This window comes from Sarcophilus harrisii, chromosome 2 (genome assembly GCF_902635505.1).
Source record: "Sarcophilus harrisii chromosome 2, mSarHar1.11, whole genome shotgun sequence".
Taxonomy (NCBI): Eukaryota; Metazoa; Chordata; class Mammalia; order Dasyuromorphia; family Dasyuridae; genus Sarcophilus; species Sarcophilus harrisii.
Window position 1 is genome coordinate 563,510,001 of NC_045427.1, and position 26,380 is coordinate 563,536,380.

At 34.2% G+C, this 26,380-nt stretch overlaps 1 protein-coding gene across 4 annotated transcripts in view; it reads right to left on the reverse strand.

Annotated features, from left to right (window-relative positions):
- Positions 1-26,380, reverse strand: part of SORCS1 (sortilin related VPS10 domain containing receptor 1) — a 704,073-nt gene that overhangs the window by 68,395 nt on the left and 609,298 nt on the right. For all 4 annotated transcript variants that reach the window (XM_031955813.1, XM_031955812.1, XM_031955810.1 and 1 more), the window contains exon 18: positions 13,994-14,165. In XM_031955813.1, the coding sequence (XP_031811673.1) occupies positions 13,994-14,165 (172 nt within the window). The remainder of the gene's footprint in view (positions 1-13,993; positions 14,166-26,380) is intronic.

Genomic DNA, 26,380 nt, shown 5'->3' on the forward strand with positions numbered 1-26,380 from the left:
AAGTGCTTACTCTTTCTAAAATTATAGCTACTTGGAAACAATGGAGTAGAACTGGCATTGAAATGTTGGTATTCTGCTCTATCCATGGTACTAGACTACCATATACCATTGCATCCTTGACAGATCCCAACAATCTGTCATGATAAAAATTGGTGTAGACAGAAAACTGAAATTAAGCAAAGAACTTTATTTCATCCATTAACTTTAACTCTGTCCACCATATCTTTGTCAAAAGTCATGTATAGATTGGCTTCAGTTTCATTTTTGAAATTGTATACTTCTCGTTAAACTACTTAAGGGTAAGTACCATCTTTGTATCCTATGTGTCTCTCTCAGTCCCTAGTATTGTACTCTTGGCACAATAGGACTTTAATAATTGTTGAATGAATGGCAAAGGAACTAGTAAGCAGTAGTACCATTTTAGGTGGACATAAAAAAGAAAAAAAGGTAGCCAAAAATGAAAGTAATCTATTCTTGGAAATCCAAGGCTTCATTGAGTTTTATATATGAACAAAAGCACATTCTTTTAAGTTAGTAAGTTATGAATCAGTTCTAAATATTGGTTTACAAATAGCCATGACCTCAAATTCTATGTCTTTAGTTCCAACATTGGGTTTTAAGAGGGACAGAAAAAAAGGTGAAAAATCTTTATTGGCAATGAAAAGAGGGAAAAAAGAGAAAGAAGGCAGGGTTGTTTTCAGTATCTTTTCTCCTTTTATTTCTATCGAAATGGCCTGTTTTCATATATTCTAATATCACAGAATTGAGAGCCTTCATTGTGGAGAAGGGCTCTGTGACAGCAGAGAAAAAGGAAGGAAAGTCATACCATGAATCCCTGAGGATATCACTGACTTTTCTAATAGGAAAAACAAATATATCAGAAGCCAGCAATGAAACCAAGATTAACCTCAGAAATGAAAGGTTTGTGAACCTATCAACTCTTGTAGCAAGATTGCAGCAAGAAATGGGAAAACTGATGCCATGGGAACTCAACACTGACATCCTAGGAATAAGAAAAATAGTCACAATGACATTTTTGAAGGAGCAGAAGATATCATAGAGACCTCTTTGTGATTTAGTCTATGCACAGAATAAAATGACATCCTCCATGTCTATCCTACTATGTCAAATAGAGAATATTAGATACATATTAAGACCTATAGAACATATCAGTTCAAAATCTATAGAATGTATGTTATTAAGATACTTTCTTACATCTAGATATTTCTGTTCTGAATTTCATGCTCAAAATTCTCAAACTTGCCTTGCATTAATGATGTTACCTTAAAGACCTGTCTCATGCACACTTAGCAAAATGATAAACTCAAGATTTGTGAAATCTATATGCACATATTTTGTGTGTTTTTCTTTGTATGTTGAAAAGTGGAGCTACATTTTGATTTCACTATTGCAAAAAGATGACAGAGAAAATATTTCTAAGTGCAATGGGTTTCCAAGTCTCACCATGTTCTCAATTTTCATCTCTCTATTAATCTTACAGATTAGAAAAAAGATCAAGTATGGGATCACGCTTGGTGAAGTATGAGATCAAAAAACAAGTCGAATTGTGTGATCATACAGGTGAAATCTAGGAGAAGCAAATATTAGGTCAAGTGGTCATAACACCATAGTCTATGCACATTTCAGCTCCCAAGGATCACTAGTATTGCTAATGGATATTTGCCACTGAGAAAAAAAAAATGACCTTGGTTCTCCCTATATTGCTATGAAATTATATAAGATGACTCAGCAGTAGCAATTATACTAGTAATATCCTCCTAGAATAACAAATGCAAATATAGTGCCTGATGCAAATATATTTGTTTATTTATTTTTTAATTCATAAAGACCCTTTATAGACCCCCCCCCCCCACAAAAGGATTTGTGTTCACACATCATGGAATCTCTTTACACTTCTTGAACAGATCAAAATAAGTTCATTTAGGGAAGCATCATGATCTAGTAGAAGGTAGGCTAAACTAGAAGTCAGAAAGACCCAGGCAAGTCAAACTCTCAGGCCACAGGAAATTGTCTAAGATGACAAGTTAAAAATGAGTTTACAGAGATACACTGGTGGGCAGAGAGTTTTCATACCAATGGAAACACAGGGATGTTCTAAAAAATAAGAAAACTTAATGAAATTAATTTTTAAAGGACAATAACTTGACTAGGCTTTGTTTTATAAAAACATGGCATTCCTCATTTACACAAATACTCCATTGTATCCACAGAAAATGAATTAATATATTCTCTATATATTCTCAAGTTTTATATTATTTTCTAATAGTTTATACTCTCTAGTTTTATATTGTTTTCCAAAAGTTTGAATTGTAGAATAGTATTCTTGGACATTCAGTACTCTTGCTTGACAAGATCCAAGATAGAATTCACTTTATGCTAAATTTCTTTCAGAATAAATAGTATAATAACTAGTGCCGTGTGTAATATTCATTATCGTTAAGCCTATGTCAAAACAACCCCAAAACATAAAGATCCCCAGGAGCATACAATGCTCCTATATATGCTCAAATGATCTTATTAGATGTTATTTCAGGAGATGGTGGATTGATCTTCTCTGTGGGAGTCTATTAGTGACAAATGTTATGGCCTCACCTTGGCCTTCTATTAAGAAAAGTTTTCTTCCCTCTCTGGCATTCCTTCCCAGAGGGATTCCTATTGTAGAAAATCAACGAAAGTTCCTTACTTTGTCAGCTGGAACAGTTTACAGTTACCCAGATGACCAGATATTTAGTCTTAAATCATCTACCATAGCCTTGCTCAAGTTTATTTTCTGTTCCAAAACTGACTGCTGTGATCTTGGCAATTTTCCCAGGGGACCCAGATGACTACATATTGCTTACAGCAGAAATGTAAAATTTACTCTCCACTCTCCTATCTTGTGTTGAGATGGTTCTCTTAAGTACTGACTCCGTCTAAAAATACAAGCTTTCAGTGAGAGGTGCTAACAGCTGAAACCTCTGTGTGTCAACATACCATATACAGTCAGTAAAAGAAGGTAGTAGAGGAGTTTTATCATTACATTTTGCAAATGAAGTAAAATCTGAAAGAATCAATAACTTCAGAAAGTCAAAATAATTAACACACTACAAATTATAACTTTTCTAGATATTACACCTACCCTCTGATAGATGGCCAAGTGGTAGATTTCATAATCCCTATTTCAAACATACCAGTCCTTGATAAACTCTTTTATTAGCCTACATAGTCTTATAATAAAAAAGTTTACTACAGTCATTAAAAAAATGACTTAGATATCTTCATATGTGGCATTCCTTTTTACATCACTTCTACCATATAATATATCACATTTTACTTGGAAGTGAATATAATAAGGTTGACTCCTTATTTTATATTATATTGGTCATTCCTGAGAACAGGAAAGCTGATACTTAAGTTCTTTTACTTGTTGCTAAATATAAACATGAAAATCTTTGTAAACTATCCCATGGAGTGAATAGCACTATGCCAGCATTATTTCTGGCTCTGAAGTTAAAGAAAACTTTTTTATATCTCACCTCTGTCATTTCTCATAGCTGGGAAGTTGGATAAGTCACTTAAGTATAAATTATGGACCCCATCTATAAAATGAGAGTGTTGACAAATGGCTTCTGTATTTCCTTCCAGCTTTAGATTGTGATACATTATTTATTAAACCCCTATTTTATTTTAATCGATATTAATCAGTATGGTATGATTCTATTACAGTAGTGATTAAAAGTTCTGATATTAGGCCTCAGAATTGTGAACTACATATTATAAGTTCATTTGCTTAATCATTGGAAGTTTACTAGAGGACATCTACTCTTGTTTTTCCTTGTTATAGTAACTAGAAATAATTAAAGTGACTCAATTACATGGAGAGCCCCTCACCCTTCCATCCCTTGTTATCCTTCTATTGTTCAACATGGGGAGATGTCCATGAGCACTCAATCAACAAGTAACCCTGGTTGTCAGCCTGCAGTCTGCCTTTCTATCAGTCCATGGGTGTGCTCATCAAGACCTTGAGAAAAATCAAAATCGGTCTGTTAAGGTCTGCTCATTAGCCCATATAGCAATAAATGGGATTCTGTACTTTGTGTAAAACCTCCTGGATGGAGAGGCAAAGGCAAAGTCTATGAATCAATGACACTCTGCATTTTTACTTTGTTTCATCTATATTGTCTAAGTTATCAAGATCCCTGGAGAAAGGGAAGACATTTCAGATCATGAGGAAGGTCTGAAGTCCACTCCACTACATTAGAGGGGACCATAGACTTTAATAACTTGCCATTAACTCAAAGCTTCAGTTTCTTTTATTGTTATGTTGGGCTTAGTTTATTAACATAACATAACATAACATTAACATAGCAAATATGTTATGTTTGGAACCCCACAAGATTTTTGACCCTGTAATCCTGTATGAAACAGCTATGTGTAGTGGGTAGAGCATCCAAACCTGGAGTCAGGAAGATGTGACTTCAAATACAGCCTTTGATATGCATTAGCTATGTGATTTTAGGCAAATCATGTAATTTCTCTTTGCCTCAGTTTTCTCAACTATAAAATTGGGATAAGAATATTACTTATCTGTCAGTGTTGTAAAGTATTTAATACATTGCCTAGTATATAGTAGCAACTACATAACAAGCTTTCCCCCTTCCTGACTTCTTCCCTGCCCTCATATCTCTGTACTGTATTGCCAAAAAGTATCCCAGTAGATTTACACATCTCTATTTTTCAGTTTGAGGTTAGTACTTAGCATATGCTAGACATTCTGAAATGTGTATTTAAGTGGAAATAATAAGTCTATTTTCACTTTTGTTATTGACCATTCATTATCCAATATTTCCTTCCTGAAATATATAGTGTTATACACTATGGGGAAGATGCAATGACAATTAAAACCTAGTCTCTGACTTCAAAAAGTTCATACTGTGGTAAATTTTGTGACTTTGCCAAAAGTTACACAATCTTTAGATCTTAGGTTCCTTTTTTATGAAGTAAGAATAGAATATCCATTACTAAAACTTCCATTTCTCTCTCATTCTCTCTCTTTCTCTCTCTCTCTCTCTCTCTCTCTCTCTCTCTCTCTCTCTCTATATATATATATATATATATATATATATATATATATATTACAAGTTGATGAGAATTATTAAGTGGGAGTATAAAAATGAAAGGACTCTTAAAATTTTCTTTAGGAATTTTTTTTTGAAATCCATGGCATTCATAAAGTTGAATAAGAAAAAAAATGAAATGAATTATTGAGAGTGTTTGGATAAGTATAAAGAGCTAAAATGAAAATTGGATTATTATCATGATCCAGTCCCTCATATATATCAGGCACTTAAGAAATTTCTATTGAATTAAATTAAATTATTGTTTTTAATATTATTATTGAGAATTCCTACATGCTATTGGAAAAGCATACCTCCTAGCTACTTTGGCTGACTGCCTTTATGTTGCAGAGAACTCCCACAGTGTTTTGGTGCTATGCTCCACAAAGCTGAGGGGCTAGAGGTGCTGAGGTGAAGAGTTGTGCATGCTTGGGAGAGTAGTGAAATATAAATTCAAATGCCTGAGGGACTCATACACTCAGAGGAAAACACCAAGGTAGAACTCATGCCTCATTCAAAGAATATACTTCATGTTAATTGGTTGATCATGGTTCTAGGCCACGGGGACAGGGACCTCAAGAACACATTTGATTATAGCTGGGACCTAAAATCTTAAAAGATTCCTTATGAATCTCAGAGGCCAGATTTCCTGAGCTGAACAGCCATAGTTGGGATTTCCTTTTCAATACCATGTGGAAAGAAAGAAGTTATTTTCAGCTGAATTAAAAGAACATAAACATGAGAGGAAGTGTAAATAATTAATAGAAAAGCTTCTGCTACATCTTTATGAGAAAAAAAAATGCAACTGACACCTTGGCATAGTTGTTCTAACAGGGATGGGAAAACAGTGATACTGACTTACTTATTATCATGATTAAAAAAAACCCCACCAAGTTCTGTTCTCTGGAGACAAGCATTTGGACTCCTTAGAGGAATGAAAATAAATGGAGGGCCCTGAAAGGACCAATCCAAGAACCATTTCCTTTCTCCCTTGACATCAGTAGCAGCTCATACAATTTTACCAAGTGTTATTACATTGTGATTACTTTTATGCTGCTGTTTTAGTATGTCAGTGTACTTGAAATTAGGGTTCATTCAAATCCATCTGAAGAGGACTCAGCCCTGCATTTTGGATTTAAATCTCACATAGAAGTTATAATCATGAATTTTTCTTATTAAGTGCCAGTCTTTGTATGTAAATTGAAGTGTTAAAACAATGAGATACAGATCAAAATTTTAATTTTAGTCCCTTGCCTCAGATTTAATTTAAAAGTCTTAAATTATGCATTGAATTGCATCTCTTTATTCTTACAGCTGTTTAAAGCAGATTTAATTATCTTCTGCAACATGCAGACACTACTTCTGCCTAGTAGTCCTCTTAAATGAATGTCTTCAGAATCTGCCCTGCTGAGTCATTAAGACTGATTAGTCCTTACTCCATCCACACCATGCCTCAAGGCCCTTCCATTGGATTTCTCCTAGAGACTTGAGTTCCTGTAAAAGTCCATAGGCTCATTAGATGCTCGTTAGTTGGTTGAATCAAGGATATCCATCTTGTGTCTGCCTTGAGATGAAGAGGGATATTGCCTCTCATTGGATGCTACATTCCCAGAGCAAACATCTTTGATCGACCCCCTAGAGTACAGGCAGAGTTAAAGAAGCTTCTGCCTCAGAAAATAAAGTTCCCAGATTCCTCCTCTCCTCTCTCCTGGAGCTTCTAGATCAATTATTTTCTTTGTTCTTGAGGTACAGATAAATAAAACGATAGAAAGATAGATATATGGAAAGATGGATGGATGGATTGGTAGGCAGCAAACAAATGAATGAATGGATAGATAAATGAATGAATGTATAAATAAATAAATGAACAAGCACATAAATAATTAGCAAGCATATTTCCAAACTGGAAATAACACTGTATGTATGAGACAGAAACAAAGCTGCTTTTTCTCTTGCCCCTTGCCTGTTATAAGCAACAACAATTCACATTCCTTAGTGCTTAGTTGGGATATGCCATAGGGCACTGAAATATTCAGAGCAGCTCCTTAATACTGGTATTTTTTCAGGAGTTGTGACTACTTTAGTATTCTTTTAGTCACATCTCCAATATATCTGGGAACATGGGAGATAGAAGAAGGAAATGTCCAAGGTGTCCACTGTGTTTTGGTTTCTGAACAGTCTCCATCATATGTGCCAGACTAGGTTCCCAATTGTTACACATGTCTCATTTTTACTCAATTGACGGGATATAAACTGTACTATATGCAGAAGCAAAGTCACATCTAGGGGCTAGTTCTCATTGATCTGGGCTGAATGCCCACCCATTTACTCTATCCTATAATAGTTCCTTATTTGTGATTGTTGTGCAGGAAGATATTAAACATTAAACAGAAGAAAAGTATGTATATATGGGAGGGGAGACTTTTTTTTAGTTTCATATAAAGAAGATTTTTATTGAATACTAGATATCAACCAAACCCCAGCTTTCAAGATAAAGATTTAAAGTGTTCAAAAGCCTCTTTTAAGCAACCTCCTTTAAAATTCTAATATAAAGCAAACTGTTTTTATCAGCCTCTTTTATTATCACATGGTTCATTCATTTGACATGTATCACATGATGACTTGAATCAGAGGTTGAATATTCATTTATAGAATTCATTCAAATGGAGAATAGCTTTGTTTGTCATGGAGGGCTATTTCATCGCTGTCTATATATCCTCAGTTTCTACCATAATATTATGCACATCAGTTGTTCAGTTGTATCAATCATATCCATTTCTTCATGGCCCCTTTTTGACTTTTTGTGATAAAGATACTAGAGTAGTTTATCATTTCCTTCTCCAGCTCATTTTACAGATAAGGTTTAGGTGACCTAACCCAGGGTCACACAACTAGCAAATGTCTGTGACGGGATTTGAACTCAGAAAAATGAGCCTCCCTAACTCCAGATCTGGCACTCTGTGTATTGTGGTGCCACCTAATTGCATGCCGTACACACAGCACACACTTAATAAAGGCATGCATTTTATTTGTATTGTATTGTACCTATATTAACTTTACAATTAGTCATCTCTGAGGACAAGGATCAGCATTATCCATTTTTTTTTTTCCTAAAAGGGCCAGCAAGAATGGCGTCTGGTTCAGAATAAGCATTGAGTAAGGAGGAAGATGTCCTGAAGAGGCCTGTAGCATCGCTCTTTACAGGAGGATTTCTAATAGTACATGTTTAAGTTATATGGGATTGCTTGCTGTCTGGGGAGTGGGGAAGGGGAGGATGGAGTGAGAAAAATTTGGAACACAAAGTTTTGCCAAGGTGAATGTTGAAAACTATCTTTGCATGAATTTGAAAAAATTAAAAGCTATCAAAATGGATATCTAAAGAAAGCTTATTCTAGATTTCTCTTTAAAATTCTGCAGTTTTAAATTACTGTGGATTCAGTATTATTTAAAAACATGAACATACTGATCTTCATCGCTTCATGGAAAGGTACAATCTACCTAAAGCCAGAATATTTCTTATACATGTTGGATGGCTTCTGAGGAGCACAGTAACAATAGCACAGGGATTATAATGTATATGAAAGGTGAGACTCTTTTACTCCCAGGAAAATCTATGATTCTACAAAACAAAAAGCAAGCAAACAAACAAACAAAAAAGCTTTCTCTGCTTATTTCTGTTTTCCCAGGATCTTCATGAACAAAAAAGGGTCTTCTTTCTATATCTTTATCATTAAATCTTTACTATATTTCTCTGTCAAATGCTTCAGTATCAAAGAACTGAGAAAGGTAATGTATCCTCATAGGGAAATAGAGAGTGCTTTGGTCATTGATGCTCAATTCTATTATCCAAAATGATTTCCCCAGTGTTCCCATTACCCCAAGAGAAAATGGATCTTTGGTGGGGTATGCCAATCTGACAGACTTATAGCATTGAGAAGATGGGTAGACTTGTTAGGAGAGAGTAACACATTTCACTTCTGTGGCTATGAGATGGGTTCCCCAAAGTGGAAAGAAATGGCTTGTTATTTTTTTCTCTTTTTATTCCCAGGAGCACAACTTAAAACTGAACTGTCATCACTTATGCTCACAACATCCAGGCCTGTTTGAGATGTCTGATGCTTTCCATTACAGGAAAAGTCAAGTGGAACAGAATAGGTTCTGGCTCTCATCCCTGGAGTACCATCCTTATCAATTTTTCCAGGTCAGAACAATTCTCTAGAGAGAGTTAGTGTTGCAGATCTCTACATCTTGTTTTTCCAGAGGAGGAACAACAATGTTGTCCTAGCACAAATGCCTACAACTTAAAAAGCTTTTGTTCTTTGAGACATAATTAAGCAAGAGCTTGATACCATTTTGGAAGGAAACTACTGTTTCTAATGCTGAGAAAGAACTGGAAAGAAATTTTTCAGATGCAATGACACTTTGTCAGAGAGCTTTAAAAAAAAATCATTTCAGTTTTCATTAGACCTTAAATAACTGGCCAGAATCCACTGACCTATGCCTTCTTAAGCCCAGTACATAAGATGCTTCCAGGATTTTCTAAGTTTCCTTTTAAATTTTTTTTAATTAAAAAAAATTTATAATTTTTTTTTTTAAATTTTGGGTTTCAAATTCTCTCCTTACCCCCCTTCATTGAGAAGGCAAGAAATTTGATATAGGATACATGTGTACAATTATCAAAACATATTTTCATATTGGTCAAACATGTTGTGAAAGAAAACACAGACTAAAAAAAAAAATAAAAAGTACAAACAAGAAATACAAGGAACATTTTTTAAAAAGTATTTTTCAATCTTCAACCAGACTCCATATTTTTTTTTTTTCTGTAGGTAGTTAACACTTTTCATCATGAGTCCTTTGGGACTGTCTTAGATCATTTTATTGCTGAGTATTGTATAGTTCAGTTATTCACCATGGATCATCATACAATATTGCTGTTCTTCTGGTTCTGCCGACTTCACGTTATATCAGTTTATGTAAGTCTTCTGGGTTTTTTCTGAAATTGCCCTGCTTATCACCTCTCTTTTTAGCAAAATAATATCCCATTACAATCACATACCACAACTTGTTTAGACAATTGTCAATTAATATCCAAACTCTTTGCTACCACAAAAAGAGCTGTTATAAATATTTTTTACATATTTTAAGTATTTATTATTTAAGTATTTTTTATGTATTATATTTATATATTATATTTATTATAATTATTATATATTATATTTATTATAATTATTATATATTATATTTATTATAATTATTATATATTATATTTATATATTTATTATATATTATATTTACATATTTATTTTATTTATTATTTAAGTATTTTTTCCTTGTTTATCTCTCTGAGATTCAGAACTAGTAGTGCTATTGCTGGGTCAAACATATGTAAAGTTTTATATCCTTTTTGATATAGTTTCAAATTGTTTTCCAGAATGGCAGCCTCATAATGATCAAAGACAATCCCAATAGACTTGGGATGGAAAATGCCATCCATATTCAAAGAAAAAACTATGGAGACTGAACATGGATTGAAGCATAATATTTTCATCTTTTTTGATTGTTTGTCTGTTTGTTTTTTCTTCCTCATGTTTTTCCCCTTTTGTTTTGATTTTTCTTGTACAGCAGGATAATTTATGGAAATATCTTTAAAAAATATAAAACATGTATAATCTATACCGTATTGCTTGCTGTCTTGGGAAACAAGGGGGTAAGGGAGGGAGAAAAATTTTGGAACACAAAATCATACAGAAATGAATATTGAAAACTATCTTTGCATATGTTAAAGAAATTAAAATACTATTGGAAAAAAAAAGAGTGGATGCCTCAGTTTACAACTTACCAACAATGCATTTGTGTCTTAATTTTCCCACATCCTCTCCAACATTTGTCATTTCACTTTTCTGTTATAACAACCAATCTGATAGGTGTGATTAGGTACCTCAGAACTCTAGTCAGTAATGATTTAAAGCATTTTATATAACTATAGATAACTTAGATTTTTTTCATCTGAAAGCAGCTTATATATATATCCTTTGAGTATTATGAATAAGGAGATGATTTGTATTCTTTTAAATGAAGTCAGTTTTCTATCTATTTGAAGAATAAGGTCTTTATCAGAGAAACTTGTAGTACGAAATTTCCCCAGTTTTTTACTTTCCTTCTATTGGTTTTATTTGTGCAAAAAAAAAAAAACTTTTAAATTTAATGTAACCAAAATTATCTATCTTATATCTCATAATTCTCTCTTTGTCTTGTTTAGTCATAAATGTTTCCCTTATCCAAAATCCAACAAGCAAACTATTCCATGCTCCCCTAATTTGATTACAATATTATTCTTAATGCCTAAATCAGGTACCCATTTTGACCTTATCTTGATATATGGTATGAGATATTAATCTATACATAGAATTTTCTAAGTTTAAAAGAGAGCAACTTAAAAATGGAATATATTAAAAGCTTGCCTTTTAAGTCTTTTCCCTCATTTTTGGGAAAAATGACAGCCTCCCTGCTGCCATGCCCCCTACACATAGCAAACTTCCACTTATCTAACCTTCAACCTGTGACTGCTTCTCCTCTTCTAACTTGTTCTACTAAAAGTAACAAATAACCCATAATTATCAAATACATTAAAGGTTCCAATGAACTTTCCTTATAACTGGAAAAGAAGAAATATAAACATTATACTCATTTTACTTATGAGAAAAATTACATTTATAGAAACAAAGGTATTTGTCACATAGCTAGCATTAGATCCAGAACTGAAGTTTAGTGATAGCATCATTAATATACCCTTCACTATATCATGTTGCCTCTCCAATTATAACTCATATTATGTTTCCTTATACATTCCTAAACAGAGATGGTATAGGATAGGATAAGGACCTGTGATATCACTGGCATAGGAATTCCAAGATGAGGAAACACCAATTAATACAGATTGGTATATTTTCTGCATCTTAAAGTCTTAGGGATCTAAAGAGTTTAAAATATTGTTATCTAAAATACTCATACTCTTTGACTCAAGGATCTCATTGCTAGGCACATACTGCAAAGACATAAAAAACAGAAAAGAAATATGCAACAAAATATTCATAGAAGTACTTTATAGCACCAAGGACCTGGAAACATGTAGATACTCATTGTTTGAGGAATGACTATGTTATAGTACATGAATGGAATGGGCTATCACTATATTGTAAGAATGTGATAAACATGGAGAATCATGGGAAAACATAACCTGATGAAAAATTGGAAGAACCAGAAAAGATAGCTAGATTAATACAGATATAAAATAAATGTATAAATATATAATATATAAACATAGATAGCTATGGATATATCCAGCATATGCATCTATATAAACACACACACATATATATATATATATATATATATATATATATATATATATATATGTATATATGGAAAGGCATGTCATATATACATGTACACCTATATGTGCGTATGTGTGTGTATATAAAAGTAAAATGAGATACCTCAGGGGACAGGAAGCTCCACTTCACTGGGGGTCTACAAGCAATGTCTAGATTTGTGGGTAAAATGTACATGGATACTTGTTCAGAAAAGGGTTGGATTATATGGTTCCTGCATTTCCTGAGTCCTGATATTTGTAGCATACCCATAATTACAAAGCTGCTGAAATCAGAATAAGACCTCATATTTGACTTAGTTCTTTCTATTTATTATATCATGTTGTCTTAAAGTATGTAACTCAGATAATCTAATTTTTAAGATTCTCACACATAAAAAGCTATATTCATAACATTGATTCTGAGTCAATGAAAGACACCAATCTAAGTAGCACAGTGGGTAAAGTTCTTCAAAAAGAACTGAGTTCAAATTCAGCATACATACAAACTGAGTGATCCTGGGCAAGTCATTTGATCTTAATATACCTCAGTTTCCTTAACTGATAAAATGGCAATTATAATAGCATCTATCCCACAAGGTTGCGAGGATCAAATGAAATATTTGTAAAATGCTGAGCATTGAACCTGCTTAGCAATTTTAAAGGTTTATTCTCTTCCCTTCCCCTCTGAACTGTTCTTTGTCAGTAAAAGAAAATCCTTCTGCATAATCTTCATGCTGAAATATGTTATTGCATCCCCATTCTTTGGAAAACAGTATGGATTCTAATTTTTACTTAAAAAAGTTTTTATCTAGCTGGATACTATGTTAGATAAACTGGAGTTTCCTGCATAGATTAGATAACTGCAGTAAAGCTATGGAAACTATCTTGTAAAATTCAGCCCCCTCAAAAATGACAAATTATGGGAATACCCAATAGCAAGTTATGCAACCCCAAAGGAGTTTTGTAGGGTATATCCAGGATTTCAAACATCTAAACTCAATGGTGATAACAACCACTTGCATTCATAAAAGTAGGCTTGCACAAAAAGGATGGAATGTAACTATATTTTAGATTGTGAATATGTGTGTGTGTGTGTGTGTGTGTGTGTGTGTGTGTGTTGTGTTGTGTTTAAATGCTTGGGGAAAACACATTGCTGAGGTGCTAATGAGGAACTGTGAAATCAAAACAGTGCTTCTGATAGTGAAGAACAAGTGATAATGAGGAGCACAGTAATGAAACTCCTCAGGACTGTCCTTTCTAAAGTATCCTTGGATGACTGGAGAAGAGTGAAAATGACTTGGAGCCACTTTTAAAAAAGAGGATGAGAGGAGATGGTTCTTCCACATCAATGTCACTGTGAGAGGATTGCATGCTTCATGACTGGGTCTTTTAAAGTCAATCACCAAGGTAATTCTCCAGATAGTCTAAGTTCATTCCATCCTCAGCACAGCCCCAAATCCAGTTACCCAAATGGTAGACAGGGATGAATTTCTTGTCCTACCTCTTCCAGTTGTACCATGAGAGTGACATTGTGTCCTTGTTCTGCAGTCAATTTCCCATCAGAAGTGATAATACGGAGGCCTCGGGGAGCCTTGCCAGGACATTGCTGAGGTTTGGCAGTATATTGCTCCCTCACTCCATCTGTACAGTTGTTGGAAACCACCTTTCGGTACCTAAATGTAGAAAGACCTCTGTCACAAACAAATTTCAGGATATCAGAACTCTGTCTATTTCTAATTCCTGTAGCATTGTCTTCAATTTCTTTCCTTCCTTCCTTGAACATTTATTATGACCTTACTGTGTGCCATGCACATTATGTTGCACTGTGGGAAATAGAGAAGATATAGCAGATCCTATCCCTAGAATCATGGATTTAAAGCTGGAAGTAATCTTAAAAATAATTATGTTTGATATCCTTATTTCATCGATGAAGGCACAAGCTCAGAGAGTGACATGACTTTTTTTTTTGCTTCACCTTCTCTAGAGTAACCATGAGTGTGGTGGACAGAAGTGGCTTAAGAGCCAGGAAAAAGTGAGTTCTACTCCTGTCTCTGGTTTTGCCATGAACAATTTACTTAATCTCTCATTTCTTTAGAAAACTCTGTAAGACTGTAAATGGCATAGAACCTGCAAACATATTCTGGGAGAAGGAACTTCTGCATCTTTCTCTATAATAATGAAATCAGTATCTCTTTCCTAGGGAAACTTGTATGGAATTCTTCTTTACTATTATTAATTATTACCTGCTATTACACTTATTGATTCCATAATCCTCTAGTAAAATGGAAGGTACTTAAGGAGTAGTGGACTTTGATTTCCATCAGCATAATACCTTGAACACAATAAGCATGCAGCAAATGTTTGTTGAATTATTTAATTGGAATAAAGCAATCTTGCTGCATATTATTCTCCTCTTTTGAAATTATTATTTGATTTATACACTGATCTGTGTTCATGTCAAATATTTACTACTACACTATAAGTTCCTTGAGTAAAGTGACTATATCTTATTTCAGTTTTATATTCCTAGCAGCATGATGCGTTGCAAATAGCTGGTGTCTAATAAATGTGTCAAATGAATGGATGGATTAGTGAACGGGTGGATGACTGGATGAATGAATAAATGAATTACTGCAAAATGTAAAGGCTATAGATGAGTACTAGAATAAGTTGTTTAGATTATATGTACTATGAGCAGTCAGAACTATGAGGAGATGAAGTCAGTCAGGGAAAACTTTATGGGAGAATGGAAATAGTGGGACTTGAGCCAGATCTTAAGGGGTAGAAGACATTTATTTAGAAAGAGGGAAGAGAAGGGAACTGCATAAAAAAGGCTTGAAAATGAAAGTAATCATGGGGTATCTTGCAGGTTTCAAAGGGCAAATAGATAGATACTATTAAAGTTTGATTTAAGGAGTTGAAACAATTGAACTGAAGATTATGATATATCCATATTCAGAAAATAATACCTTTTCTCAGATTCTCTCTGCTTCTGCAAGAACAATTCCCTGGTTCTTTGGACAGATCTTTGATTAATATCACAGCAGATGGATGCTGGGAGGGGATTAACTCTATGGACTTAAACTTGGCTATGGGGTAACAAAGTCCTATGAAGGCTACTGGCAGGAAAAAGCAATATTTAAAAAAAAATTCATTTCCTTCACAAGCCCCCCAAACCTGGCTTCTATTCCTTTCATTCTATTAAAACCAAACCAATTACTTTGGAATCATCAAATCTATCAGAATTTATTTAGTTTCCTGGCATTTTCTTGACCTCTGCATAATGTTCAACACTATCAATCATTTTTTATGACACTCTCACCTCCCCCTTCCCTTCTATGAAACTACTGTATTATCTTATATGTTGTCCTCCTACCTCACTAAAAATTCCTTCTCTACTTCACTGACTAATATTACTTTTCCACCTATCTGACTGTGAACATCACCCAAGGTTGAGCACTTAACCCTTTGTTCTTCTCTTGATCTTCCTCTCTCTGAAAAGTTATCCATTCATTAAGTGACTATTTTCTCTATAAATGAATATTTCAATTCCCCAATTGACATCTCTACTTCACATTTTTTCCCTGTCTTCCTCCACCATTCCTTTCTCTATGTGTAATCAGTCATCAAAACCAACCTGTTGGGTTCTTATCAATGTTTCTCATTTTCATTACTTTTCGGCTACCATCCTTCTCATTACCTGGCTATGATATTACTATAGTTCCCTAACTTACCTCCTTGTCACCCTTCTCCCTAAATGCTAATGCACACTGCTCAGTAATGCAAGACTAATTCACTGATAGCTCCACTACCATCATGACATTTCATTCCTCACAATGTATCAATGATTCTCTATTACCTTCTTTCTGCAGGTAGTCTAAGTTGCCTTTTTTTTTTAAGCATTGAAGGATCACTACTATGTGGCCCTAATCTAATTCATATCCTACTGTCCTCATACACCCAAATCCTTTGCTATAACTACTATTATTAATTACTATATTTGTTTGGGTATATGGCATGGCTTTCTAACTATCAGTTCATAGAGGGTAGGGATTTAAGAGTTCTTCATTTGTGCTTTCCTATGGCAATTAGTAAAGGATTCTAAATGTGGTAAATAACAATAAATATTTCCTGAATTGAATTGGATCACAGCAGTGAGCAAAAGGTTCTATATCACCTATCATGAAATATGTTTTCTTACTGATTCCAGTAAGTAAGTAAGTAAGACTTCTCCTTCACCATCACTCCCTGTCCCAGTCCATTCAAATACTCTTTCATATCTCTGCTCTCTCAGTTCTGCTCCTTCCTAATTGTTTGGACTTTAAAAACGTCTCAACAAAAACAAAAACAAAAACAAACAAACAATGCAAATATGTTGAAGCTACAATTAGAATAATACAGGCTTTATCATTAGCTACAATAAAAGGCCACAGATCCTGGAATATTATAGACTTGCAATTTTAAAAATTTAGGCCTGGTGCATACCCTTTGATCCAGCAGTGTTACTACTGGGCTTATATCCCAAAGAGATCATAAAGGAAAAGGGATCTGTATGTGCATGAATGTTTGTGGCAGCCCTCTTTGTAGTGGCTAGAAACTGGAAACTGAGTGGATGCCCATTAGTTGAAGAATGGCCGAATAAATTGTGGTATATGAATATTATGGAGTATTATTGTTCTGTAAGAAATGACCAACAGGATGATTTCAGAAAGGCCTGGAGAGACTTACACGAACTGATGCTGAGTGAAATGAGCAGGACCAGGAGATCATTATATACTTCAACAACAATACTATATGATGACCAGTTCTGATGGACCTGGCCATCCTCAGCAAGGAGATCAACCAAATAATTTCCAATGGAGCAGAAATGAACTGAACCAGCTACGCCCAGAGAAAGAACTCTGGGTGATGACTAAAAACCATTACATTGAATTCCCAATCCCTATATTTATGCCCACCTGCATTTTTGATTTCCTTCACAAGCTAATTGTACAATATTTCAGAGTCTGATTCTTTTTGTACATCAAAATAACAGTTTGGTCATGTATACTTATTGTGTATCTAATTTATATTTTAATATATTTAACATCTACTGGTCATCCTGCCATCTGGGGGAGGGGGTGGGGGGTAAGAGGTGAAAAATTGGAACAAGAGGTTTGGCAATTGTTAATGCTTTAAAGTTACTCATACATATAACCTGTAAATAAAAGGCTATTAAATAACATTGAACAAAAAACATTGGACATTCAACAAACTTGCAGATTTTTCAGGACTTTCAAGCAAACCTGAACTTAATTGAAAATTTAACACATACCAAAGACTAATTTCAAGTAATTCAATATGGACCAATTGTTTGTTTTTTTATATGGAAATGGATACCATGTTTAAGATTGATATCAGTAATTGGGTAGCTCAGAAGAAAGATTGGGGTAGACTTGAGTATGATATGATTTTAAAATGCAAAACTCTCTAAGAAAAGGTAAAAACAAAGGGCAGCTAGGTGGTACCGTGAATAGAGTACCAGCCCTGAAGTCAGGCTGACCTGAGTTCACATCTGGCCTCAGACATTTAACACTTCCTGGCTGCGTGACTCTAAGCAAGTCACTTAACCCCAATTGCCTCAGAAAAAAAAAGGAAGAAGAAAAAACAAAAAAAAAAAAAAGAAAAAAAAGAAAAAAAAAGAAAAGAAGAGGTAAAAATAATAATTATGTTATACAAATGAGAAGCAAAGGAAGAACTGACATTGAAGCATTGGTTGGGGAGGAGAGCTCATAGTTCTGAAAAACTAATCACATATGGAATGGGTATTATAGGAAATACTACATATATGCACATATACATATAAATAAATACACACACACACACACATACACACACACACACACACACACACACACACACCATGAACTGTGTAGCACCCTCCAAAATCTATAAAGAACTAAGGGGGAAGGAATAAGACCAGGTAAAATATAGAAGAATGTATAGATTTATGGCAGTGGGACAAAGTATGTATATTACTGGAAAAGGGAGAAAAAGGGAACGGGGTAGCATAAGATAAGGTAGGTTATAGAAGGGTGTTTAAATTAATAGGTGTGGAATAAAGCATGTAGATTAATGGGAATGGGATAAAGAGGGAAGAAAAGGAGGGAGAACAGATAAGGGAGGGATCCACGGAGGGGGGAGATTAAATAAAACAAGGAAAGTTAAGGAGCAGAAAAAAAATTTTTTTAAATGCCTCTACTACATGTAATCCTAGAACTTCCCTCAGCACCTGTGGTCTCCTTGTTCTAGAATAAATAGTCCTTTCTGTCTTTTTACCCTGAATATTTCTCTATAAGGCCTGCCCTTCTCCTTCCATTGGTGAGTTCCACCTCTAACTTCTCTTTTTTTGGAGGGCCATCATGTGGCCTGACATCCTTCCCTTCTTGAACCTTCTACTGATTTCCTGGACTTCTAAACCATCTCATCCTCATCTTGCTTCCCAGATCTTTTTTGTGTTATCCTACCTCAATAGAATGCATGCTCACTAAGGGCAGGGACTATTTTTCTTTTTCCTTGTGGTTATAGTCTTAGTACTTAGCAAAGTATCTAGTACATAGAAAGCACTTAAGAAACGTTAGTTTCCTTCCTTTTCTGAAGCTCCTAGCTGGAGTTGTGGATAGAATGCTAGAATAAGAATCATGAAAATTTGCAGCACTTAGTACCTAGTAGGTCCTTGATAGATTCTTGTTGACTGATCTCCTTATATTTAAAAGAAAAAGGTTGAATTAGATGATCTTGCAGGTCTCTTCCAGTTCATGATCTATCACCCTATGTCCAGAAAATTTCATTCATTTTCTTCTCAAGTATTCCTTCTCCTAGCATCCCAATTTCTGTTGAAGGAACCACTATTTACCTACCTAATCATGTTCATTGCTATATATAACTCCTCCCTCTGTTTCATCTCTTATATCTGTCACCCCTCTCTGATTTGTCCATAACTACTCATCTAGACAATAGCCTAACTACAGGACTTCCTAACTGCAATATTTTGTTCATATCTTTGTCCAAATAATCTTTCTTCCTTGCATAGATCTGGTCATCTCATTTCTCTATTTAGAAATTTTGGTAATTTCTTGAGGAAGCTCCCACGGCAATCCTTTTGCTTGTCTCTCCACAACTTGGCACCAATCAAGTTTACTAACTGTACCTTATTCATTGATTCATTTGATTTGTTTTTACTGTATCTGTAATCTTTTCTATTAAAGGGGAGTGTAGATGAGGAACTTCTCAAACCAATGAAATTAGTGAATTATCTATAGTTTCTAGTTACCTGACACATTGATGGGCTACATGGCTTATCCAGGGTCCCAAAGCCAATATGTCAACATGTATCACAGACTCAAAGTATGTTCATTTTATAACAATGTTCTATTCTACTAAAATCTGGTATGATTTGTCCTTGATGAAGTCATGCTGGATTTTTGCAACTTCTACTTCTCTTTCTTAAGTTTTATTAACTATCTTTTCAATAATTTATTTGAAAAGAATTTTCTCACAAATCAAAGTCAAGATTACTAAAGTATTATTTGAAGACTGTTCTCTTCTAAAAATCAGAGCAATATTGCTTATCTCTAATTTTATAGTACTTCTCTTATTTTCTATGATCTTTCAAATTATCACTTATAGTGACTCAGTTATTTTATCTTTAAGAATCTGAGGTGACAGTAAAACTGGATCAGAAAACTTGAATTAATAAAGAATTAATAAAGAAAAACTAGGTGCCCTCTTATTTTTATTATTTATCTTGGATATCAATTCCCATTTAATTATGCTGGATCTGTCATTTGCAGTCCCATTCTCTTTAGCAAAGAAAACAGGACTAAAATACCAGTCAAAGAGCTGTGTCTTTTTCTCTTTTGTCAATTATCATTGCCACATCTATCCCATTTTTTATTTTCATTTCAATTGTTCTCTCTTTTGGCTTCAAATTTCATTCTTAAACATTTTCCATCTTTCCTGGACTAACTTCCTGTGTAGCATTTACTTGATAAGATCCCATTTATCTTTTTTCTGAACCTTTTGAAATCTGCTCTCTCAAAATACAAAATACAAATCAGTCGAAGAATAGTCCTTTCCTCTATCACAAATTCTAAAAGGAAGTGGTTACTCTCCATCAGGGTTCCAATTATTTCTATCTCAGGAATATCAGGTTCTTCCACATTAGTAAGAATCAGTTCTATATGTATCTTCTGCATGTAATACTATGTCTTACATATAGTATACATTTAATAAATGCTTGTTGAATTGAATTTAGCTTTCTAATGTGGTGAACTTCTGAAGAAGTATTGTTTCTCTTCTTATTAGACCACAAGCTTCTTTTTTTTCTTTTAAAAGTATATTATTTTTCCAAAAACATGCAAAGATAGTTTTCAGTATTTACTTTTTCAAAATCTTGTGTTCCAAATATTTCTCCCTCTCCTCTCTCCCCCCTGCCCAAGACAGCAAGTAATCCAATACTAATAAAACATGTATAATTCTTCTGAGATATTTCCATATTCATTATGTTGTGACAATAAAAGAGAAAAATCAGATCAAAAGAGAAAAAAATACTAGAAAGGGAAAACAAACAACGACAAAAGGTAAAAATACTGTGCTTTGATCCACATTTAGTCTCCATAGTTCTCTCTCTCTGGAGGTGGATGTCATTCTAGCATAAATCTATTGGAATTACCTTGAATCACCTCACTGTTGGAAAGATCCAAATCCCTCACAATTAATCTTGTTGTTATTATGTATATTATTGCTATTATGTATGAGATTCTCTTGGTTCTTTCTGTTCACTTCATCTAGCATAAGGTCATGTATGTCTTTACAGGCTTTTCTGAAATCATCCTGCTCATCATCCTTATGGAACTATTATATTCCATTACATTCATATGCCATAACTTATTCATCCTTCTCTAATTGAGGGACATCCACTCAATTTCCAGTTTCTTACTATTATAAAAAGGGCTGCTACAAATATTTTTGCATATATGGGTCCTTTTGCTTCTTTTATGATCACTTTGGAATGCAGACCCAGTACAGATACTATTGGATCAAAGAGACAGTTTGATATCCCTTTGGGCATAGTTCCAAATTGCTCTCCAGAATGGTTGGATCATTTCACAACTACAACTACAATGCATTTGTGACCCAGTTTTCCCACATCTCCTCCAAAATATATCATTATCTTTTCCTGTCATCTTAGCCAATCTGAGAGATATGAAGCAGTACCTTAGAGTTGTCTTAATTTTCATTTCTCTAATCAATAGTGATTAAGATCATTTTTTTCATATGATTAGAAATGACTTTAATTTCTTTGTCTGAAAATCATCTGATCATATCCTTTGACCATTTATCAACTGGGAAATGACTGTATTCTTGTAAATTTGAGTCAGTTCTCATTATAGAAATGAGGCATTTATCAGAAACACTGTCTATAACCCCCTCCCAGCTTTCTGCTGACCTACATTGGTTTTGTTTGTGCAAAACCTTTTTTCATTTAATGTAATCAAAATTATCTATTGTACATTTCATAATGTTCTCCAGTTCTTCTTTGGCCACAAATTTCTCTTTTCTCCACAAATCTGAAAGTAGACTATCCCTTGTTCTCCTAATTTGCTTATAATATTACCTTCTACGTCTAAATCATGAACTTTTTTTGACCTTATCTTGGTAAAGGGTATTAGATGTTGGTCAGTGCCTAAATTCTGCCATACCATTTTTCAATTTACCCAGCAATTTTTATCAAATAGTGAGTTTTTATCACAAAAGCTGTAGTTTGGGGGGGGTTATCAAACAGTAGATTATTATACTCATTGACTCTTATGTTGTGTGCACAAGCTCTTTTGAAGCAAGAATTATGACCAACATAAATATAATCTATCACTTAGTGTCTAGAATTGTTTTCTACATATAGTATATGATTGGCAAATATTTACTGATTGTCTTTCTTGAATCTAGCACTATCTTAACCAATTCACAATTATGATATTTTATGGGAAACAAGTGAAGCTCTGCTTAAAAGCAAAGCAAATATAATCCCCACCTCCACCTAGTTATGTGCTTCATAGAGAAGGAATATCAGTTTTAAGAAGAAAAAAAAAAACAAAAAGGCCAATTAAAAACCATTCTGAAATAATTGTTTCCTGACTAAAAAGAATACTGCAATAACCTGAGCAGATCTGGCCCTGAAATTTAGAAGAAAATTGTTCAAAAATAGAGTTCATTTACACTAGTCAGCATATACCTGTTTTCTGTGTTATAGAATGATTCTATTTTTGTCTCACCAGCTACCTCCTGTTTGAGAGTTACATAAATGAATAATGCATTTAATATGTCATTAAATGGAGCTGCTACCTCAGTAATAACAAGGGAACTTATGATCATGTTAGACTTAAGCACTGATTATTACTGGGATGAATTTAGTTGGTAAAGCATTCTTCAATCTGCTGGGAAAAGGGAGGAAAGAGTGGAAAATGCTTTGTAACGTTAAAGGGAGCCTTTGTACTATTGCAGAAAAGGAAACATTCTATAAATGTGTCTTAGATATTAAGGTAGGCAAAGCTCATCAGTAAAGAGTTTCTATTACTTCAATATATCTGATTATTTGCTGTTATCTACATCTCTCTCAAGATAATATTCCTCTGATGCTTCCTTGGTCTTTATCATTCCTCTGACTCCATTTTGCAGCTTGCCTTCCTCTAGCTTTGCTTCTTTTCTTTTGAGGCTTTTTCAAGATTAAAAATAAATCTGGTGTGACATCTACAATCTATACACCTAACTTTAAAGTTTGGTCCTCCAGTTTCTCTGGAGAAAAATGGAGATGTTTAGTATGTCATTTATGAGTCTAAGCACCTTAAAAGACCTACACTGTTAGATTGAATTTGTCTTAAAATATACTATCATGTTAAATACATATCCTTAAAAGTATTGAACGAGATGAGGTGAGATCTTTCAAGACAGTTATGAAAATTGAGTAAGGTTTCATCTATTTCAGAGTTGGAGTAGGCCTGAAGAACTTTAAGCATCAAGTCAAGGGAGGTCCCCTCCCTGCTATCCCCTAAGGGCATACTTATGTCCCCTTGTTATCCTCCTATGACATCAGTGTCTTTCTGTTTAGGTCAAATATGGGCAACTATGTACTTATTGGTGAAGTTCAATTTCTTGGGTAGTTCCCAAGTTTAGAATGTAAGATCCTCAGCCAATAAGGATGAGGGTCAGTGGTGGGAGGGAGTATTTGCATTAGGGATAAAAAGTGTTGACCCTGCCCCCTACAGTGCTTCCTCCCTTCGATTGTCTGCTCAATGGGTGGGACGCCCGATTCTCGAGATTGTATAATAAACTTCGCTTTGCTTCTAGATATCTCTCCAGCTTTTTTTTTATTATTATTAAATGCTGTCTGAACCACACAGTATTTAAACACTGTATAATACCTATTTCAATGTCAAAATTTTACTAAATATTTATCACAAAGAAGACACTGCTAGGTACTTTGAAAGCTAAAAAGATGAGAATAGCATGGTTCCTGCCCTCCAAGAAAATATAGTCCACTCAGTAGAAAAATATGGGCACAAAAGTTGTAATATACAATAGATAAGAGAGATTCTTAGCTTGAGGTATGCAAAAATAAAAAAAAAATTAACAGCTCTTTTAATTCAATGGGTTTCTTTGTAATCATATGTATTCTATGTAATTAAAACATTCTGAGAAAGGATCCATAGGTTTCACAAGACCACCAAAGGAGTGTCTCTGTCTCTCTCTCTCTGTCTCTCTCTGTCTCTCTCTCTCTCTCTCTCTCTCACACACACACACACACACACACACACACAAATGAATAATCCTTACATAGATAGTGAAGATACAAAAGAGAAATAAAATATGCCAAGAGAATTGAAAAGAAAGAACAGTCTTATTTTTACTTCCTGGTGAGATGGAGAAATCACAAAAGTTTTTATTGCATAGATAGCTTTGGGGCTGAGACTTGAAGGTTGGGTAGCATTTCAAATGATGGAAATGCATTCTTAGTAGAGAACAGCAGTGGAAGGGGCCCATTTTAGTTATTTTCTTCATGTCTGTTTGTAAGTTCTTTGATTAAATGCTGTAAAGCTGACTGTCCTCTGTGGAATTTCTCTTGAGATATCTGGTTGTGATGGAAAGTAGGGGAAATTGCTACCTGCAAACAGATTAGCCTTTAGGAGATTACCCTGTCTTGATGTCACAAATAGGAATGACAGCCTGCATTTGTGATTGCTAATTATCCTGACTGTGCCTTGGAAACTTGCAGTGCTGATTAGCTGGGCCACTTTGATATAGACACATTTAGATGACCAGAATGGAGATCAACATATCTGATAATCTTGGGACAGAATGATCATTAATGATAATTGGCCAGCTGTAGCAGCTCTATAAAGAGAGCAGCCTATGGAGCCAGGATATTGTGGAACATGTGACAGTTTTATCTGGTTCTGTTTTACAATTTAAAGAGAGGTATTAAACCACACAAACTATCTTCAGTTTAGGGAGTTTTTTTTATTGTTTTGTTTTGTTTTTTAACAAGAAAGACATAAATAATCCCTAATATTCTATCTTTTTTTTTTTTTTTTTAAATGAAGGAACTAAGGCCTAGAGAACTGTGACTTGTCCATGGTGCTTCTTCTGAATTTAGAAATATATGTAAAAATTGCCTCCAGGTGAGACTAAAAAATGGTAGAAGAACTAGGTATTTAGAACTGAAAGGACAATTAGCAACCATCAGATACATTTCCCAGATGAAGAAACTGAAAGCTGAGAAGGTTAAATTATTCCCTAAATTCACACAGGTTCTTTAGTAGACCTACAATTTAACATAGGTTTTCTGACTCCAAATCCAGTACGCTCCATGTTTTTGTACATCTGGTTATCTCTGCCATGTTACCATCAATAAGGATAAAAGGCAGCACAGGCGAACAAACAGAAGACTGGCTTCAGAATCAGGACAACCTAGGTAGAAGTCTTGTGATTGACATATATTAGTTTTGTCACTCTGAGCAACTCCCTTAACCCTGCTATGTGCTAAACAATTCCTGTTTTAATTCCTTTTTTCAGTGAGGTAATTAGAGTTAAGTGGTTTACCCAGGGTCACACAACTAGGAAGTGTTAAATGCCTGAAGCCAGATTTGAATTCAGATTTTCCTGACTTTAAGGTCAGTAGTTTATCCATTGTACCATCTAACTGTCCCACCAAGTCATTCTTAAAGATTGTAAATTGTAAAGTAGGTGTCAACTTGCCTTGGTAGATAGTTTCCTTGTCAATGATTTTTCTGTTGCAATGAAATCTCAGGTCTTACCTCTATCTCCCATCTTTTAAATAAGCATAAAATTACTTCTGTACCTGTTAAGTTCTAAATTAGATTAATAGAATAGGTACTGTCTAGCCTGTTAGATCATTTAATAGGTTATAAGAATGCCAGAAACCGAACACTGAGTCAGTTTTCATGTTCTGCATTCCAGGATTCTATTTCCTGATTTTGACATCCAGGTTTCTTCCTTGATACTAATCTTAAAATTTAACCATTTTCCCCAAATATCTTTATAGCAGTTTCCTTAATTAATCACTATGGACATATTACTCAGACATCTTATGTAAATCTTTAGAATTTATTTATAGATTTACATAAATAGATGACATCCAGCAGGCATCATAAATCATACATTTATATATTAAGTATATTCTCTGTGAGTTTCTCCAGTCCTAATATTCCTCCAGTACCTGTTAGTAGAAGAGATAGAAGAGTAGTTATAAAGTTTGAAAATCATTTGTCAGGAAAAGTTGCCAGAGTTACTTCTCAGGAAAATTTCATGTTAGCACTCATAAAAACAGCTC